Raw genomic sequence first — 22,068 nt, 5'->3', positions numbered from 1 at the left:
TAAAGCAATATTAAAGGATAACAAAGCTATATGATATCTAGGTATCAGACATCATAAACCTCAGTAATTTAGATAGTATGGTGTTGGTGCAATTATAGATAGTATAATAGAAAAAGCAGAGTTCAGAAACATGTTTAGGTTCTCCTGATTTATGACAAAGGTTCTACCTTTGTGTTTAGTTAGGGAAATCATGGTACTTTCAATAAATGATGGTAGGACAGCAAATATAGCAATCTGTATTTTTAAACAAGAATACCAGATGATTCTAATGCACACAGAAATTTGAAAATTTTCTACAGTGTGACTTTTTAACAGTTGTATGATATTCCATTGAATAAGCAATACCACAATTTATTTAATCATTCTGCTATTGTTGGACATAGAAGTCATTAATAATTTTTAATTATTTAAATAAAGCTATAGTGAATATTGTTTCAGTTAAAACTTTAAAGACATCCTTAGTTATTTCTTATTTCTGTATTTTTAATATTTTAATTTAAGTATAACATATACATAAAATAGGCAATTCTTAATAGTACAGCGCAATGAATTTTTTTCATATATATATACTTATGGATGGGGTCCAAGAATTTGCACTTCCAACAAGTTCCAAGGAGATGCTGATGATGCCAGGGACAGCAATTTGAGAACCACTGTTGTAGAAGAAAGTTTAAGTCATGGGACAATATTGAGAAAAAAACAGGTTCCAAAATAGCATCTATTCATGCTCTCATTTTTTAATAGAAAATATATATGCATTTGTATACATATAAATAAAAACTTTGAGATACATATAAGTTATTTATAGGTACCACCCCTCATTTTTTCCAGATCTATAACTAGACTAAAGTCCCAACAGACCCCTAAAGGTGAGGTACAGTGTATCACACATGAGGAGGTACATTATATGCCAAAAGAACTGTGTGAGTTTTCCAATTTATACAGACAGAAATCAGGGGAATATGTGTGGCAATGGATTTTAAGGGTGTGGGATAATGGTGGGAGGAATATCAGGCTGGATCAGGCTGAATTTATTGATATGGGCTCACTAAGCAGAGATTCTGCATTCAATATTATAGCTCGAGGGATTAGAAAAGGTATTAACAGTTTGTCTGGATGGTTGGTTGAAACATGGATCAAAAGGTGGCCAACATTACCTGAGGTTGAAATGCCAGAACTGCCCTGGTATAATGTAGATGAGGGTATCCAGAGGCTTAGAGAGATTGGAATGTTAGAGTGGATTTATCATGCAAAGCCTGCTCTCACACCCTAGGAATGTTTGGAGGATGCACCTTTTACCAGAATAGTGAGAAATAAATTTGTGAGAGTAGCACCATCATCCCTGAAGATCTCTGTGGTTACACTTCTCTGTAGGTCAGATATCACTGTAGGAACTGCTGTCACTGAGCTGGAATCCTTAAACACAATGGGAATGACAGGATCCCGAGTTGGCAGAAGCCAGGTGGCAGCACTTAATCATCAAAGACAGGGTAGATGTGGCTATTATAATAGACAGCAAACTTGAAGCAGGCGTCAAAATTATATGACTCACAGAGATTTGTGGCATTGGCTAGTTAATCGTGGGGTACCTAGAAATACAGTAGAAGGACAGTCTACTAAATTCTTATTTCAGCTGTATAAACAAAAGAGTTCTAGATCAAGCGAACAGAAGTATAACCTGAATTACAAAAACACAGAGTCACAGCCCCTTAATCAATTTACAGACTTGAAACAGTTTACAGACCCAGAGCCCCTTGAATGAAGGGGAGGCCGGGTCCCTTTGGGGGAGAACCCTGTTTCACTGCCACAAATTTATACTGTTAACCTTCCTCCAAGCCTTCCCCAAGGAGATCGACAGCCTTTTACTTTTTTTTTTTTTTAATTTTTTTAATTAATCAAAAAAAAGAAAAGAAATTAACACAACATTTAGAAATCATTCCATTCTACACATGCACTCAGTAATTCTTAGTATGATCACATAGATGTATGATCATCATTTCTTAGTACATTTGCATCGATTTAGGAAAAGAACTAGCAAAATAGCAGAAAAAGATATAGAATGTTAATATAGAGAGGAGAATTAAAATAAATAATACTAATAAAAAATATATATATATAAAAAGGAAAAAGAAAAAAACAAAAACAAAAGATACAAACACACAAACAAACAAACAAAAAACCATATTTCAGGTGCAGCTTCATTCAATGTTCCAACCTAGTTACATTACACTTAGGTATTATTGTGTTGTCCATTTTTGAGTTTTTGTATCTAGTCCTGTTGCACAGTCTGTATCCCTTCAGCTCCAATTACCCATTATCTTACCCTGTTTCTAACTCCTGCTGGTCTCTGTTACCAATGATATATTCCAAGCTGATTCTCGAATGTCGGTTCACATCAGTGGGACCATACAGTATTTGTCCTTTAGTTTTGGGCTAGACTCACTCAGCATAATGTTCTCTAGGTCCATCCATGTTATTACATGCTTCATAAGTTTAGTCTGTCTTAAAGCTGCATAATATTCCATCGTAGGTATACGCCACAGTTTGTTTAACCACTCATCTGTTGATGGACATTTTGGCTGTTTCCATCTCTTTGCAATTGTAGATAATGCTGCTATAAACACTGGTGTGTAAATGTCCGTCTGTGTCTTTGCCCTTAAGTCCTTTGAGTAGATACCTAGCAGTGGTATTGCTGGGTCGTAATCCATTCTGCCATTCTATGTCTTTTGATTGGGAAATTCAGTCCATTAACTTTTAGTATTATTACTGTTTGGATAATATTTTCCTCTACCATTTTGGCTTTTGTATTATATATATCATATCTGATTTTCCTTCTTTCTACACTTTACTCCATACCTCTCTCTTCTGTCTTTTCGGTTCTGACTCTAGTGCTCCCTTTAGTATTTCTTGCAGAGCTGGTCTCTTGGTCACAAATTCTCTCAGTGACTTTTTGTCTATAAATGTTTTAATTTCTCCTTCATTTTTGAAGGACAATTTTGCTGGATATAGGAGTCTTGGTTGGCAGTTTTTCTCTTTTAGTAATTTAAATATATCATCCCACTGTCTTCTAGCTTCCATGGTTTCTGCTGAGAAATCTACACATAGTCTTATTGGGTTTCCCTTGTATGTGACAGATTGTTTTTCTCTTGCTGCTTTCAAGATCCTCTCTTTCTCTTTGACCTCTGACATTCTAACTAGTAAATGTCTTGGAGAATGCCTATTTGGGTTTATTCTCTTTGGGGTGCGCTGCACTTTTTGGATCTGTAATTTTAGGTCTTTCATAAGAGTTGGGAAATTTTCAGTGATAATTTCTTCCATTAGTTTTTCTCCTCCTTTTCCCTTCTCTTCTCCTTCTGGAACACCCACAACACGTATATTTGTGCGCTTCATATTGTCATTCAGTTCCCTGATCCCCTGCTCAAGTTTTTCCATTCTTTTCCCGATAGTTTCTGTTTCTTTTTGGAATTCAGATGTTCCATCCTCCAGTTCACTAATTGTAGCTTCTGTCTCTTTAGATCTACCATTGTAGATATCCATTGTTTTTTCCATTTTTTCTTCTTTGTCCTTCACTCCCATAAGTTCTGTGATTTGTTTTTTCAGATTTTCTATTTCTTCTTTTTGTTCAGCCCATGTCTTCTTCATGTCCTCCCTCAATTTATTGATTTGGTTTTTGAAGAGTTTTTCCATTTCTGTTCGTATATTCAGCATTAGTTGTCTCAGCTCCTGTATCTCATTTGAACTATTGGTTTGTTCCTTTGACTGGGCCATATCTTCAATTTTCCGAGCGTCATCCATTATTTTCTGCTGGTGTCTGGGCATTTGATCAGATTTCCCTGAGTGTGGGACCCAGCTGGTTGAAAGGTTTTTCTGTGAAATCTCTGGGCTCTGTTTTTCTTTTCCTGCCCAGTAGGTGGTGCTCGTCTGTCTGCGGGGCAGTCGGCCCGGGAAACCGCGCGTGGAGGCAGGGGTCGCTGGCTGCCGCGGCTTGGGGGAGTGCCGGTCCAAATTGCCCAGCTGGCCCGAGACGCCAAGTGTGACGGGAGGGCCCTGCTATCCAACGTTCCCAGTCAGACCGGGGAGCCATGTGCGTGGAGGGGACCCCAGTGCCAGCTGCCCCAGCTGGGAAAACGCGCGCCCCTCGGGTATCTCACCGCAGCGGATTCTCCCTGCCCCTTCAGCCGTTCCAGAATGGGGTACGCTGTCTTTTTGGTCTCTGTCGTGACTCTGGGAGCTGTTTCGTATTGTTTCTGTTTCTTTAGTTGCTTTTCTGGAGGAGGAACTAAGACCCGCGCGTCTTACTAAGCCGCCATCTTCTCCCTCGACAGCCTTTTAACAGGGTAACTGTGCATTGGGGAAAAGGGAATGATCAGATATTTGGGGGATTATTAGACACTGGTTCAGAAGTGACATTAATTCCAGGGGACCCAAAACGTCACTCTGGTCCACCAGTCAGAGTGGGGGCTAATGGAAGCCAGGTGATCAATGGAGTTTTAGCTCAGGTCCATCTCACAGTGGGTCCAGTGGGCCCCCAGACCCATTCTGTAGTTATTTCCCCAGTTTCAGAATGTATAATTGGTATGACATACTGAGCAACTGGCAGAATCCCCATATTGGCTCTCTAATTCATGCAGTGAGGGCTATTATGGTGGGAAGGGCCAAGTGGAAGCCAGTAGAACTGCCCCTACTGAGCAAAATAGTAAAGAAGAAGCAATACCAGATTCCTGGAGGGATTGCAGAGATTACTGCCACTCTTAAGGATTTGAAGGATGCAGGAGTGGTGATTCCCACCACATCCCCATTCAACTCTCCTATTTGGCCTGTGCAGAAAGCAGATGGGTCTTGGAGGATGACAGTGGATTATCATAAGCTCAACCAGGTGGTAACTCCAAATTGCAGCTGCTGCTCCAGATGTGTTATCCTTGCTTGAGCAGATCAACACATTGCCTGGTATCTGGTATGCAGCTATTGATCTGGCAAATGCTTTTTTCTCAATAGCTATTAGTAAGGACCACCAGAAACAGTTTGCTTTCAGCTGGCAAGGTCAGCAATATACTTTCACTGTCTTACCTCAGGGGTATATCAACTCTCCAGCCCTATGTCATAATCTTGTACCCAGGGAACTTGATCGTTTCTCCCTCCCACAAGACATCACATTGGTCCATTATATTGACAATATCATGTTGATTGGACCTAGTGAGCAAGAAGTAGCAACTACTCTAGACTTACTGGTAAGGCATTTGTGTGTCAGAGGATGGAAGATAAATCCAACAAAAATACTGGGGCCTTCCACCTCAATGAAATTTCTAGGTGTCCAGTGGTGCAGGGCATGTTGAGATATCCCTTTTAAGGTAAAGGATAAGTTGCTGCACCTGGCCCCTCCTACAATGAAAAAAGAGGCACAACGCCTAGTTGGTCTTTTTGGATTTTGGCGACAACATATTCCTCATTTGGGTGTGCTACTCTGGCCCATTTATCAAGTGACCAGAAAAGCTGCTAATTTTGAGTGGGGACTTGAACAAGAGGGGGCTCTGCGGCAGGTCCAGGCTTCTGTGCAAGCTGCTTTGCCACTTGGGCCGTATGATCCAGCAGATCCAATGGTGCTGGAAGTGTCAGTGGCAAATAGAGATGCTGTCTGGAGCCTTTGGCAGGCCCCTATAGGAGAATCACAATGCAGACCCTTAGGATTTTGGAGCAAAGCCTTACCATCTGCTGCAGATAACTACTCTCTTTTTGAGAAACAGCTTTTGGCCTGCTACTGGGCCTTAGTAGAGACTGAATGCTTAACCATGGGGCACCAAGTTGCTGTGAGACCTGAGATGCCTATCATGAGCTGGGTGTTGTCTGACCCACCAAGCCATAAAGTTGGGTGTGTGCAGCAGCACTCTATTGTAAAATGGAAATGGTATATACGAGATAGGGCCAGAGCAGGTCCTGAAGGTACGAGTAAGTTACATGAAGAAGTGGCCCAAATGCCCATGGTCTCCACTCCTGCCACATTACCTTCTCTTTCCCAGACCAGAGCTATGGCCGCTTGGGGAGTTCCTTGCAGTGAATTGACTGAGGAAGAGAAAGCTCGGGCCTGGTTTACAGATGGTTCAGCACGATATGCAGGTACCACCCGAAAGTGGACAGCTGCAGCATTACAACCCCTTTCTGGGGTATCCTTGAAGGACATTGGTGAGGGAAAATCCTCCCAGTGGGCAGAACTTCAAGCAGTGCACCTGATTGTTCATTTTGCTAGGAAGGAAATCTGGCCAGAGGTGTGTTTGTATACTGACTTATGGGCTGTTGCTAATGGTTTGGCTGGATGGTCAGGGACTTGGAAAGACCATAATTGGAAAATTGGTGACAAAGAGGTCTGGGGAAGAAGTATGTGGATAGACCCTTCTGAGTGGGCTAAAAACATGAACATATTTGTGTCCCATGTGAATGCACACCAGAGGGTGACTTCAGCAGAGGAAGGTTTTAATAATCAAGTGGATAAGATGACCCGTTCTGTGGATACCAGTCAGCCTCTTTCCCCAGTAACTCCTGTCATTGCCCAATGGGCTCATGAACAAAGTGGTCATGGTGGTAGGGATGGAGATTATGCATGGGCCAAGCAACATGGACTTCCACTCACCAAGGCTGACTTGGCTACAGCCACAGCTGAGTGCCCAATCTGCCAGCAGCAGAGACCTACACTCAGTCCCCGATATGGCACCTTTCCCCGAGGTGACCAGCCAGCTACATGGTGGCAGGTTGATTACGTTGGATCACTCCCTTCATGGAAGGGGCAGTGATTTGTTCTATCTGGAATAAACATATACTCTGGATATGGGCTTGCTTTCCCTGCACACAATGCTTCTGCCAAAACTACCATCTGTGGGCTTATAGAATGCCTTATCCATAGTCATGGTATTCCACATAGCATTGCTTCTGATCAAGGAACACACTTTACAGCAAATGAAGTGCGGGAATGGGCGCATGCTCATGGAATTCTCTGGTCTTACCATGTTCCCCATCATCCAGAAGCAGCTGGATTGATAAAACAGTGGAATGGCCTTTCGAAAACTCAATTACAGTGCCAGCTAGGTGGCAATACCTTGAAAGGCTTGGGTAGTGTTCTCCAGGAAGCTGTATATGCTCTGAATCAGTGTCCACTGTACGATGCTATTTCTCCCATAGCCAGGATCCATGGGTCCAGGCACTAAGGGGTGGAAATGGGAGTGGTACCACTCACTATTACCCCTAGTGATACACTAGGAAAATTTTTGCTTCCTGTCCCTGCAACCCTGAGCTCTGCTGGTCTACAGGTTTTGGTTCCAAAATGGGGAGTAATTGTTGTTCACCAGGAGAAACAACAATGAGTCCATTGAACTGGAATCTAAGACTGCCACCTGGTCACTTTGGGCTACTTATGCCACTGGATCAACAAGCCAAGAAGGGGATTACATTATTGTCTGGGGTGATTGACCCTGACTATCAGGGGGAAGTACAAGTGCAACTACATAATGGAGGTAAAGAAGAGTTTTCTTGGAATATAGGAGATCCCCTAGGGTGTCTTTAGTACTACCCTGTGATTAAAATCAATGGAAAACTGCAACAACCCAATCCAGCCAAGACTACTAATGGCTCTGAAACTTTAGGAATGAAGGTTTGGGTCACCCCACCAGGCAAAGAACTATGGCCAGCTGAAGTGCTTGCTGAGGGTAAAGGGAACATGGAATGGATAGTGGAAGAAAATAGTGATAAATATGAACTTTGCCCACGTGATCAGTTACAGAAATGAGGACTGTAATGCTGTTTTGTCATGTTATACTATTTAAGTTGTAAGATATCAAGTTTAAGAATGAATATTACCCAAGGATTTGCACCCTATTCTGGAGAGATTTAATGTGTTTCCAGTTATATGCAGGACAGTTGAGTATTGTTAGGTGAAAGAAAAATGTCAGTTTTATTGTTTTTTAATCGCTTTTTATTTAGAAATTTGGTATAGTTTAAGGTGGTAGGTATAGCTGCCAAGTTGACAAGGGGTGGACTGTCATGGTTAGGTTCATGTGTCAACTTGACCAAGTGGTGGTACCTGTTTGTCTGGTTGGGCAAGTTCTGGCCTGTCTGTTGTGATGAGGACATTCATAGAATTAAATCATGAGCATGTCAGCTACATCCACAGCTGATTACATTTGTAATCAGACCCTCCATCAGAATCGTGGGCTTCACAGTCTGCCCTGTGGATTTTGGACTTTGCATTTCCGCAGTCACGTGAGACACTTTTATAAATTTTATATTTGTGAGTGTTTCCTGTTGATTCTGTTTCTCTAGAGAACTCTAACTAATCCACTCCCTAATTGGTCTTTTGGCTTCAAATCTTGGTTTCACGCCATCCCCTCAATTTATTTTTTGTGATGGCCTGTTGCACTCAGTGTAACCCATAAAGTTCTTCATAATCTTTTCTTTGCCTATCTCTCCCATCTCATTTTTTTTTTTTTTTTTTTTTTTAAAGGGAGGAAAGACAGAGAAGGAAGGAAGGATGGAAGGAAGGAAGGGAGGAAGAAAGGGAAACATTTTTAAACATTTTCTTGTTTTTTATTATATTTTTTGTTTGTTTGTTTGTTTTTTACATGGGCTGGGGCCGGGAATCGAACCGGGGTCCTCCGGCACGGCAGGCAAGCACTCTTGCCCGCTGAGCCACCGCGGCCCGCCCTCTCCCATCTCATTTTTAAAAATTGTGGTAATATATATAACACAAAATTAGTCATTCTAACTACTTTCAGTTGTGCAATTCAGTGGCATTAGTGACATTCACAATGTTGTGCTGCCATCAAACCAACCATTTCTAACACTTTTTCATCAACCCAAACAGAAACTGTATTCCTATTAAACAATACCTCCCTATTCCCCTTTCCTGCAGGCACTGTTACCCTTTAATCTATTTCTAGCCTCCATGAAGTTGCTTATTCTAGATATTTCATATAAGTAGAATCATACAGTATTTGTCTTTTTGTGTCTGGCTTATTGAACTTAACATAATACTTCAAGATTCATCCATGTTGCAACTTCTATCGGAACTTCATTTCTTTTTATGGATGAATAATATGCCATTGTATACATTGGAACACCACATACACATTGGAATACAATGGATACCACATTTTGTTTATCCATTCACTTGTTGATAGAGTCTTGGGTTTTATGCCCTTTGGCCATTGTGAATAATGCTGCTATGCACATCAGTGTGAACTTTTGTGTATAAATATCTGTTTTCAATTCTTTGGTGTATGTACATAGGAGTGGATGTGCTAGTTCGTATGGTAATTAAATTTTTAAATCTTTGGGGATCTGCCAGATGTTTTCCAAAGCAGCTATACAATTTTGCATTCCCACAAGCAATACACAAAGATTCCAATTTCTCTACATCCCTACAATACTTATTTTCTGTGTTTTATTATTACTACTATTATTATAGCCATCCTAGCGGGTATGAAGTGTGATCTCATTGTGGTTTCAATTTGCATTTCCCTAATGGTTGATAATATTGAACATCTTTTCTTTTCATGTGCTTATTGGCCATTTGTATATCTTCTTTGGAGAAATATGTATTCAAGTCTTTGCCCATTTTTTAATTGTGATGTTTGTCTTGTTGTTGAGTTTTAGGAATTCTTTATATATTTTGGCTGCTAGACCCTAATCAGACATATGATTTTCAAATACTTCTTCCAATCTGTGGTTTTCTTTTCATTCTCTTTACAATATCTTTAGATGCACAAAAGTTTTAAATTTTAATAAAGTCCAATTTATCTAGTTTTTCTTTTTTTGCTCCTGCTTTGGTGTCATATCTAAAAATCTTTTGCCAAATACAAGATCCTTTCTAAGTTTTATGGTAGCTCTTCCATTTAGGTCATTGATCTATTTTTTAATTCATTTTCAAATTAATTTTGTGAATGGTGTGAGGTAGTGGTCACATTTCATTCTTTTCCATGTGACTATCCAGTTTCCCAGTACCATTTGTTGAAAAGCCCATTTCCTCTCCATTACATGTATTTAATACCCTTGTCAGAAATCATTTGGCTATAGAAGTAAGGGGTTATCTCTGGACTCTCAATTATATTTCATTGCTTCATATGTTGGTCCTTACTCCAGTACCACTGCACTGTTTACCTTTGTAATATATTTTGAAACCACTAATCTGAGTACTCCAACTTTGTTCTTTTTCAAAAATTTGTTAGGTCTTCAGAGCCTCTTGTCATTCCATATGAATTTGAGAATTAGCTTTTCCATTTTTTGAAAAAAAAAAAGACTTGGAGTTTTTATTGGGATTGCATTGAATCTATAAATTGCTTTGGGTAGTATTGACATCATAACAATGTTGTCTTTCAATTCATGAACATGAGATGTCTTTCCCTTTCTTTAGGTCTTTAATGTTTTTCAGCAATGTTTTGTAGTTTTTAGTGTAAAAGTGCTTCACATCCTTTAACATCCTTGTTAAATTTATTACAGGATATTTTATTCTTTTGCATGCTATGTAAATGGAATTGTTTTCTTTTTTTTTATTAATTAAAAAAAATTAACTAACACAACATTAGAAATCAATCCATTCTACATATGCAATCAGTAATTCTTAATATCATCACATAGGTGTATGGTCATCATTTCTCAGTACATATGCATCAATTTAGAGAAAGAAATAGCACGACAACAGAAAAAGAAATAAAGTGATAACACAGAGAAAACACAAATAAAAATAAAAAGTACAAAAATATATAAGAGAAAGAAAAAAAAACAAAAAAAAAACTATAGATCAGATGCAGCTTCATTCAGCGTTCCAACATAATTACATTACAATTAGGTAGTATTGTGCTGACCATTTTTTTTTAGACATCATACCATTCTACATATGCAATCAGTAATTCTTAACATCATCACATAGATGCATGATCATCGTTTCTTAGTACATTTGCATCGGTTTAGAAGAACTGGCAGTATAACAGAAAAAAATATAGAATGTTAATATAGAGAAAAAAATAAAAGTAATAATAATAAGAACAAAACAAAACAAAACAAAACAAGAACCTATAGCTCGGATGCAGCTTCGTTCAGTATTTTAACATGATTACTTTACAATTAGGTATTATTGTGCTGTCCATTTTTGAGTTTTTGTATCTAGTCCTATTGCACAGACTGTATTCCATCAGCTCCAATTACCCATTATCTTACCCTGTTTCTAACTCCTGCTGAACTCTGTTACCAATGACATATTCCAAGTTTATTCTCGAGTGTCGATTCACATCATTGGGACCATACAGTATTTGTCTTTTAGTTTTTGGCTAGACTCACTCAGCATAATGTTCTCTAGGTCCATCCATGTTATTACATGCTTCATAAGTTTATCCTGCCTTAAAGCTGCATAATATTCCATCGTATGTATATACCACAGTTTGTTTAGCCACTCGTCTGTTGATGGACATTTTGACTGTTTCCATCTCTTTGCAATTGTAAATAACGCTGCTATAAACATTGGTGTGCAAATGTCTGTTTGAGTTTTTGCCTTTAATTCCTTTGAGTAGATTCCCAGCAATGGTATTGCTGGGTCGTATGGCAATTCTATATTCAGCTTTTTGAGGAACCGCCAAACTGCTTTCCACAGTGGTTGCACCATTTGACATTCCCACCAACAGTGGATAAGTGTGCCTCTTTCACCACATCCTCTCCAGCACTTGTCATTTTCTGTTTTGTTGATAATGGCCATTCTGGTGGGTGTGAGATGATATCTCATTGTGGTTTTGATTTGCATTTCTCTAATGGCCAGGGACATTGAGCATCTCTTCATGTGTCTTTTGGCCATTTGTATTTCCTCCTCTGAGAGGTATCTATTCAAGTCTTTTTCCCATTTTGTAATTGGGTTGGCTATCTTTTTGTTGTTGAGTTGAACAATCTCATTATAAATTCTGGATACTAGACCTTTATCTGATATGTCGTTTCCAAATATTGATTCCCATTGTGTAGGCTGTCTTTCTACTTTCTTGATGAAGTTCTTTGATGCACAAAAGTGTTTAATTTTGAGGAGTTCCCATTTATTTATTTCCTTCTTCAGTGCTCTTGCTTTAGGTGTAAGGTCCATAAAACCGCCTCCAATTGTAAGATTCATAAGATATCTCCCTACATTTTCCTCTAACTGTTCTATGGTCTTAGACCTAATGTTTAGATCTTTGATCCATTTTGAGTTAACTTTTGTGTAGGGTGTGAGATATGGGTCTTCTTTCATTCTTTTGCATATGGATATCCAGTTCTCTAGGCACCATTTATTGAAGAGACTGTTCTGTCCCAGGTGAGTTGGTTTGACAGCCTTATCAAAGATCAAATGTCCATAGATGAGAGGGTCTATATCTGAGCACTCTATTCGATTCCATTGGTCGATATATCTATCTTTATGCCAATACCATGCTGTTTTGACCACTGTGGCTTCATAATATGCCTTAAAGTCAGGCAGTGCAAGACCTCCAGCTTCGTTTTTTTTCCTCAAGATGTTTTTAGCAATTCGGGGCACCCTGCCCTTCCAGATAAATGGAATTGTTTTCTTGATATTCTTTTTGAATTGTTCATTGCTGGTTTATAGAAAACTGTGATTTTTGCATGTTGATCTTGTATCCTGCTAATTTGCTGAATTCATTTATTAGCTCTAGTAGCTTTCTTGCGCATTCTTCAGGATCTTCTAAATATAGAATTGTATTTTCTGCAAATAGAGACAGCTTTACTTCTTCCTTTCTAATTTGGATTCCTTTTATTTATTTTTCTTGCCCAATTGTTCTCACTAGAACTTCCACTATAGTGTAGAATAACAGTGGTGACAGTGGGCATCCTTGCTTGTTCCTGATCTTAGAGGGAAAGCTGTCAGTCGGTCAGCATTGAGTACTATGTTAGCTATGGGTTTCATTTCTCATCTTGTACTTTTCCCCTTGTACTATATATACTTTACTTCTACTCAATCACTTGAACTTTCCCAAATATGCAACCTCTTCTTCCCTTAGGTATTTCTGTATGCTTTATGCAATCAGATGAGAAAACTAAGGCTCAAAGAGCTTGAATATTTTTTCCCAAACCTATCCTGGATAGTTTTGGGAAAAAAATAAGTATTGGAATAAAGGTTGGTCTGAGCTTATTCCAGTATCCTATGCCACCTCCCAAAGCTCAGGGATAATAAGGATAATTGGACTCAATTTCAGATTAGAAATTCTCACTCCTAGTCTCTAGTCTGTCTTTGCATTGCAAACAACATTTTTAAAATCCTTATTGTCCAGGGATGCATACTTAGGTATTTTTAGGGAGCCTCTTTTACCCAAGAAATGTACCCTTTGAAAACCATTCCACCAATTCTTTTTTTGAAGTCCCTATCAGACCCCTCTCTCATTTCACATGCCTGCAATTCCAAACTTTCATCACTCATTTGATGTACTCTTCCTCACTACCTTCCCTAATGGTGAAATCACGTTAAACAGTGAAATATAGGATGGAGGCTCCTTTAACCCTACGTGCTTGACCCAACCTGCTTGACCAGAGGACTATCTCAGTTGTGTAGTGCTGAGCGCTGGTGAATAAGTCGGGGAACCTGATACTGTGCAACATAAGGCAAAGAGAACAGGTGGGGGCTGTAAAAAGATGTCAATTGTCCTAAGACAGATAGGGATTCTGAGAGAAAGGAGAAATAGACAGCCCCTAGGGACAAATGGGCCATGTTCCAAAAATCAATTTTAAATTGACTGTTTAGAATGCAGAACACATTTTCCCTTAGAAACAATGCTATGAATAATTGCAGTTATTTTCCCAGGAAAGTCTATACAAGCTTGTTTAACTCCTAATGTTACAGAAATACATCCTTTTACATTAAAAAACAACAACAAAAAAAAACCAGTAGGAAACAATGTGTAATACCAAAAATTAAAAATAAACAGTACAATGGAATAAAAAAAATCTTGCCATTATGTAGCTTAAATGTTATTTAAGGGAAAGTGTGGTTTGGAAGAAAGAGCAGGGAGTGTGTTAGTAAAATGAAGGGTGAAATTGAGATATTCGTTGTGAGTAACAGTTGAAGATTTGGAAAAGGTTTGCAACAGCCCTGCACCATAGCTAAGAAAGAGTTGAAATAGTCAAACAAGAAGTTAATATTAATATTAGCTACCAGTTATTGAGGGCTATGTGCCAGGTACTAGGCTAGATACTTGACATACATTATCTCACTGAAAATGAATTTCCTGTTTTTTTCCTACCTCTGTTACTGAAGCAGAGATCAAACTAATTTTAGTAAGAAATAGAGATAATTCAATGATGGGAAAATAATACCTCAATGCCTAAAGACATATGCTAAAACATTTTAGATTGGTATTGAGTAAATTCCTAAATCTGACTACTTTGAATTATATATTGGCTGCGTACATAGTGGTTACACCAACTACACTGTGAACTCTTTGAGGGCTGGAAACTGTTGAATTATTCATTTTTCTTTCTGAATGCCTGGCATATAACAGGCAATAAATGTTGGTTGCATAAATGAATGGACAAACTTAACAGGCATTTGAACAATGTTGAAAGTGTCTTAGGGGAATAAAAACAGTAACATTTGGTGGGTACCTAATACTGTGTTAGGTGGATGACCAATAAAGCAAGCTGCTTTGTTCAGGCTAGAGTTAGAATTAGAGAATAGGCTGTAGGCAATTTCAATATTTGAGGTGTAAAATAAATTGGCAATGGACTTGTCAGATGTTTTTGGATGAAATGAATGGAGGGATTGATTTGAAAAGTGTCACTGAAAAAACAGCAGCAGTAACCGATGATGAAAATAGAAGGGGTTCCTTTGAGCTGTTCTAGGACTGAAGACGGAAGAGGTAGGACCATAGCTAAAAGAACTGAGGATGAAGAGAAAGCTTGATAATACATTAGAGAGGAGTGGTCAGGAAAGAAAAGAATGATTGGCCTGGATTGGATTTTGGCTCCATTTCGTCTGGTTTATTGCCCCTTATACCGCTCTGGCCCCTCATACAAGAGTTGCAGTGGGTTCAGAATAAGCTATTATCACTTTCTTATAGATTGATTGAGAGATTGATTAGATTGATTGATTCCACAATGACATCAAATACGTGTTAAAATTTGATAATGATGGGCATAATGGTAGAGGTCTCATACCAGGCGGTCAGGGAGAATCCAATGGGGGAAGGTGGGAAAGAAAACATCATCTCTGTAGAGTTTCTGGTAGAGGAATAACAAGGAGGGGTCAGAGGAAGGAGGAGCTGAAAGAAGAGGAGAAAGAAAGGCAAACATGAGTTATTTCATAATTTTATAAAGGAACTAGCCCCTCAGAAAGTCCCTGTCACTGACTTCCAGTCTTTGAAAGCAAACTACAATTACTTCTGCATTATTTCATTGCTCCCAAAGTGCTGAGTGCAATAAAAAAATATTTGTTGATTGGTTATTCTGAGCCTTTCAAATCAATCATACTTGGATTTTATTAAGGCTCTTAGAATTGTCATTGATCAAATTGAAATAAGAATTGTCTTTAAATCTGTATGATACTTTGTGTCTCTGTTCTCTAAGAATTCCCCAGGGGAAAACAAACATTTGTCCATGCCTTTTATGTACCACACACCATGCTGGTGCTTTATTTACATGATCACATTTCTAATAATTCATCTTCTTCTTTTTTTTTTTTTTAACAATTACTGAATAGCCATTATATGTCACTGATGCTAGGCAATGAGGATGAAAGACAAGAGGGAGAAAATTCTGATCTTCTATCATTTATAAAGGGGAGAAGATAGGGCAAAAACAATTGCAGCATAATGTGCTAAGTCTATGAAAGAGGTAAGCACTTGGCAGTTGTAGAGAACAGACAAAGGGAACTTTAATTCAAAGTGGGTAGGAAATACAGATAAGAAGAAAACAAATATTTTTCATGTCCCACTATCCAGGAAAAAAATCAGTTAATATTTTGATGTATAGCTTTACAGACTTTTTACTCTGCATGAATATTTAGTTCCTACAAAATTTTTCTGTTAATTGAGACTTTAAAAAACTTAATGGATCATGAACATTTTTCCAAGTTAATGCATCATTTTAAATAAATTCCATTATGTGGAGGTACCAACTTTTCAATTTGGAAATTTGGATCAGTTCTACTTTTCTAATAGTATAAACAACAGCAATGACTTCTTATGTGAAAATATTTCCATAATAATAAATTATTGTCTTAGATTTGTGGTTCTTAACCAGTGTGCCAAGGTGCCTCGGAGTGCCAAAATAAAATTGCAGGGTATTTCAAGTTTTCAAGAGAAGTACAACAATATTTGACATCTGTTGGATACTGTATAAACTACTAGATCGGGGTAGTTCACCGTTTCAACATTAGATCACCGTACATTCCTTTCGAAGAAGTCATATCTTCACAATGTTGGATTTTTGCTGGTGCTGTGATAAGAAGTGCGCACGTACAAAAATCAGCGTGGTCTGGGAAATGAGGATGGTGACGTACAATCTGAGTCTAAAGTTTGAGAAGCTGTGTTATGATTAATAGGTTCACACCTCTTATTAGCAAGTTGTATTTTAAAAGAATGAACTAAAAATATGTTTTCTTTAGGGAGGCCATGGTGGCTCAGCAGGCAGAGTTCTCACCTGCCATGTCAGAGACCGGAGTTTGATTCCCGGTGCCTGCCCATGCAAATTAAAAATAATAATAATAATAATAATAAATATATATATATAGTTTTTTTTCTTTAAATTTCTGTAAATTATTTTTTAGATGACTACCAGGTTAGGACATAAATAGCTATTAATTTATTTGGCCCTAACTATTTATAAAGGAAAACTGCTAAATATTTCTCCTTACCTTAGGGAACTAAAAAAAATTACCAAAATACAAAAGACACCATGAACCTGGAAGTTTGTGAACTTCTACTTTAGGGTAAATTGCTGAAGTGTGTTTGCTGGTTCTGAGCCTCTGCAAACTTTAAAACCTTTTAAAACTTACTGCTAACTGTCCTTCAGAAAGATTCTAACCATTTATACACTCACTAGTAGGTTGGTTTTCTCTTACATAGAATGGCAACTTTTGAACTAAATGAAGGTCCAGAAAGGGTTTTTTTTTTTTTTTCCGTCATGGGCAGGCACCGGAACCAAACCCAGGTCTCCAGCATGGCAGGGAGAACTCTGCCACTGAGCCACCGTAGCCCGCCCAGAGTTAGTTTTTTCAAATGAGAAATTACTGATGTATTATGCTGAGTTGTCTGGGAGATATAAAATAGTGTAAAAAAGAACCTCCAGTTTACATAGGCTTAGAATCTTGAGGGAGAGACTTTAACTGTCTGGCATAGAGATCTGCCATAGCAAGGGTTTGGTAAACACTTAATGTATTGGACAAAATTAAAAGACCCCACCCTTAAGTGTTTTGAAGGCAAAGGTGATAACAATGAAAGTTATAGTAATACATATACTTTATATTGCCAGGTAAACTACAGGACTCTCAGTTAAATTTGAATTTCAGATAAACAATAAAAACATTTTTTAGAATAAATATGCCCAAATACTGCATGTTCAAATTATTCAATGTTTGTCTGAAATTAAAATTTAACTGTGCACCAGGAGGAACCTAAGGAGTCATGATGGCTAAATATAATGTGGTATTCTGAGGGGGATCCTGGAACAAAAAAAGGAGATTAGGAAAAATAGAAAAAACTAAATAGTTTAATGTTTAGTTAATAACAATGCATTACCTGAGACTAAAAGCTGGAGTTCTACAGCTATGAAAGTCAGCATTACAGGATACAGCAACTGTTAAAGAAGCTGAAAAAGAGATCAGACTTCAATTAGAGATATGAATGAAGCTGATCTAGTTAGGACTAAAGTAAATCAGAATAAAGGGCAAAGGATGATAATGACTGTGTTGATTTTTTTTTAACTTTTTAAATTGTGATATATAATATACAAAAAACCAATAAATTTCCGAGTACATGTTAACAATAGTTATGGAACAGATTATAAAGTTTGGTATGGATTACAGTTCCATGATTTTCTTCTAGCTGCTCCAAGACACTGGAGACCAAAAAAAATATCAATATAATGCTTCAGCAATCATACTCATTTGTTAAATCCTATCTTTTCTGTTATACCTCTCTTTCTCCCTTCTTTTCTTTTTTGTAATAAATAACATATATACAAAAAAGCAATAAATTTCAAAGTACATCACAACAATTAGTTGTAGAAGAGATTTCAGAGTTTGGTATGGGTTACAACTTGATTGTGTTTTAAAACTTCATTTCTGTGTGAGACCAAAGGAAGAGATGTTTATTTGGTGCAAAATTTATATTTTCTGTAGCATACTATCTGATTTAACCTGTATGGTTAGTTTATTCACACAACATAATTACATGGAACCTTGAATAAGAAATGAGATCTTGTTATTTTGTACAGGTTAATGTAATACCCTGATACATCCCAGAGTAATCTAGGCAGAAAATAAAGTATTTGCAAAGTCCCTTGAGGGACTGGGGAAAAAGGTGGAAATATTAAACTTCTCCACCTGGGGAATTTCTGATATTCTTGCAAGCATTAGATCCTACCAATTTAATAAGTCAAGCCTTCGATCTTGGGGATTGCTCTTATGAAATTTACTCCTGCAAAGGAGAAGCTAAGCTTACTTATAATTATGCCTAAGAGTCACCCCCAGACAACCTCTTCTGTTGCTCAGATGAAGCTTCTCCCTCTTAAGTCAACTCGCCAGGTGAACTCACTGTCCTCCCCCTGCATCAGACATGATGCCTGGGTGTGTGTGTGTGTGTAAATCTCCATGGTAACGTGGGACACGACTCCCAAGGATGAGCCTTGGCCCTGACATCATAAGAATGAGAAAGCCTTTTTGTCCAAAAGGAGGAAAAAAAATGAAACAAAATTTCAGTGGCTAAGAGATTTCAAATAGAGTACAGAAGTCATTCTGGAGGTTATTCTTATGCATTATATAGCTATTCCTTTTTAGTTTCTATTGTATTAAAATAGCCAGAGGGAAATACCTGAAACTATTGAACTGTAATCCACTAGCCTTGATTCTTGAAAATGATTGCATAACTATATAGCTTTTAAGGTGTGACCATGTGATTATGAACACCTTGTCACTGACACTCCCTTCATCTAGTGTTTGGACAGATGAGTAAGAAAATAAAGAGAAAAATAAATAATAGAGGGGATAAGTTGTGTGGGATATTTTCAGTGTTCATTTTATTTTTATTTTTATTATTTTTATTTTGGAGTAATGAAAATGTTCTAAAAGTCATGGTGGTGACGGATGCACAACTATATATATGATACTGTGAACCACTGGTTGTATACTTTGGATGAAATGAATATATGGTATTGAAGATATTTCAATAAAGTTGCATAAAAATAACAATGTATCAACATTGGCTCATTGTGACAAACATACCATACCAATATAAGAGTTAATAGGCAAAATTGGGTGTGGGGTAAACAGAAATTGTAATATCTGTACAATAATTCTATAAATATAGAACTGTTCTAAAATGAAAAGCGTATTAAAAATTTGTAATTGGGTGTCCTGTATTTTTATTTGCTAGTTTTGGCAACCCTAACACTTTGACTTTCAAATAATAATTAAACATAAAATATGAAAAATTATCTTAAGTTGATAATTTAAGGGATTTGAATTATATATGAATTGTCCTAAATATTTGACCCAAGCCCTTTATTTTCTATAAATAATTCCTTAGTTTTCTTTTTTTGGCAAGCCTCTAGCAAGCCAGTAATTAGACAGGGACTATATACAAGGTGGAGATGCTTTGCCTCACTATCACAGCCTATCACCAGTTGCAACCTCATTTTCGGAAGCTGAAAGGGCTTAAAAACTGAACTTTCCCTCAAACACACCCAATACAGAAATGAACGATCAATAGAATTCCTTTTAATTCCAGTTATAAGAAAATCAGCAAGGTTAATGTCCTCCAAGTAATCACTTATCTAGAATGACTGTTAATTTATGCTACCTGAATGGAAATCATTGCTGATTATTTTACTTTAACCACCTGAAGGAGAACAACCTGTGCGTTGTGGAAGTAGACTTAAGAACTGAACTAAAAAGAAAACTGTGTAACTCCTTTATTTGAAGGTGAACTTAGAAAATCTCTCATTCAAAAAAACTCAAAGACAAGGCCTGTAGGAATGAGTGAGTTTTAGAATATTTGATCCTTTTCCTGATAGGAGACTACCAAAGTATTTTGCACAGGTTTGCTTAATTTCGGCTTTGCTGCCCAAGAAAATTTAGGAAGTGGTCTCGTTCTTAAGTGCTGATAAAGCTAGCCTTGCAAAAAAGATAAATCTACCTTCCTACGGTGAAAGAAATGACAGAGCAGAGGCTATATATGGGTTCCTTTCGGATCTTTTGGCGTGCGCACCAGAACGTTTATTACAGGAAGCACAGAGCTTTATATAGTGGCGAGGCGGAAATAGGGGGGTCCTTTAGGATCTTGACTGTGAATGTCTACTCTATGTGGCGAGCCCCTCAAACTAATATGCACAAATATGTAAGTGACACCAAAGATTCGCGTACATCATATATTTCACACTGCATTCATGTGTAGGGCATCTAATATATGTAAGGAAATTATGCTTTAAGGTTGCTGTATCCGGAGATAAGAAATGGTTCCTACGCTGTTTCCATTTGTACCATCAAAATTAGGTTTTATTCGTATTCAGTGTACTCGGTTTCCTGTAAAAACTTAAGGCAACAGCTAATTCAAAAGAAACTGATAAGAATTTCAAGGATGAATTCTTCAAGAGCTTTGTTCACATAAAAGGGTTAGGTCTTAAAAAAACAAACAAACCAACCTAAAAACGGAGCTATTTTTGTTTTAAAACTGGACTCTTCCTGGATGAGCCCGTTGGTCCTGGTCGGCGTCCCCGGAAGGCCGGGCCGCTGGTGTCCGTTAGATCCCAAGTACCAAAGACCACGGGAAGAGTCCGGCTCCGACCCTCAGGAGACGGGCGGTTGGTCCGAGCACCACCGCTGAACATCCGCCCGCGGGGCCGTGGAGACCTCACATAGCGGCCGCCGCGGGCCTCGGCCCTCACTCACCCAGCCGCGCCCGGACACCTGCGGGGCGCAGCCGCGGTGATTGCCGCAGCCCGTTCCGGCCCCGGGAAGTCGGCGCCAGCCGGCGAGCTGAGACGGCGCCCTACTCGTGGTCGGGCTGAGCTGCTCAGGAGAACGGCCGCGAGGGCGGGGCCTGGGGCCGTGCTAGGCTCTCGGCTCACACCACGGTAAGGACGAAGAGAGGCAGCGTCCGGGGCTGGTGGGGAGCGCGACATGTCGCGACACAGACGACCTCAAGATTTGGTATATTCACCGAGGCAATACACCGTGGGAAGCCTACGGCTTGCAAGGGGGATGGACAGGTCGAGTAAACGCAATGTCTTATCACAGGACTCAGGCCACTGACGCCTAAGAGAGAATTTGAGAACATGGGGGGGCGGGGGTGCGGAGAGCTGGCAACTCGCAGAGAGCATGCTCCGTTCGGAGAGCCGTAAATTGAGAGTGAGGCATGCGCAGTAAGCCCAGGGCGGGTTGGCAGTGGGGAGGGGCTGGTGTGAGCGGGCTGATGTGTTTATCCGGCTTTCTGGGTGGGTGGTCAAAGCGCACGCGTGCGGGTGAAAGGCGGCCGAGCTGGGTCGTGGAGTGCGCATGCGCCCAGCGAGCCGGTTGCTCGGAGGGGGCTCTTAGAGGAGAAGCATAGGAAAAGGGAAGCGAAGGGAAAGGAAAGGGCTGGGGGAGGGGTGAGGGTACGCTCTGCGCATGCGTGCGAGCGGTAGCGACGACGGCGGCGGCGGGGGAGTCTCGGGGATGACAGTGGCTTTGCCCGTTGGGGTAACGGTCGTCGTCGCCGACAGGGCCTGAGTCACCGCACAGCCCGCGGGATCCATTAGGGCCGAAGCAGCCCAGGCCCGACCGAGTCCGAGTGGCGCGTGGAGTCGGGGTGAGGGCGGCGAGGCACGGGGGGAGGGGCCTACGGCCGGGCCTTGCTGTGTGCGCTGGGCGGCGGC

At 39.3% G+C, this 22,068-nt stretch overlaps 1 protein-coding gene and 1 long non-coding RNA gene across 6 annotated transcripts in view; one reads left to right on the top strand and one right to left on the bottom strand.

Annotated features, from left to right (window-relative positions):
* Positions 1–488: 488 nt before the first annotated feature.
* LOC143657621 (uncharacterized) lies at positions 489–22,057 on the bottom strand. The gene is made up of 5 exons (XR_013162924.1): positions 20,857–22,057; positions 17,736–17,805; positions 16,386–16,507; positions 15,157–15,260; positions 489–653 (listed from the first exon to the last, which is right to left on the bottom strand). It is a non-coding gene; the product is annotated as an uncharacterized LOC143657621 (long non-coding RNA).
* The window catches only part of MSL2 (MSL complex subunit 2), a 56,640-nt gene continuing 55,043 nt past the window's right edge, over positions 20,472–22,068 (top strand). Inside the window, exon 1 of one of the 5 annotated variants that reach the window (XM_077130196.1) lies at positions 20,472–20,552. Coding sequence is in view for 1 of the 5 variants with exons in the window: in XM_077130194.1 (XP_076986309.1) it covers positions 21,627–21,648 (22 nt within the window). In the remaining 4 variants the exon portion in view is untranslated. The other 4 variants (XM_077130198.1, XM_077130197.1, XM_077130194.1 and 1 more) reach the window with 4 other exon arrangements.

Source organism: Tamandua tetradactyla, chromosome 15, assembly GCF_023851605.1.
Source record: "Tamandua tetradactyla isolate mTamTet1 chromosome 15, mTamTet1.pri, whole genome shotgun sequence".
Classification (NCBI taxonomy): Eukaryota; Metazoa; Chordata; class Mammalia; order Pilosa; family Myrmecophagidae; genus Tamandua; species Tamandua tetradactyla.
This window is presented reverse-complemented; position numbering and strand designations above follow the sequence as displayed.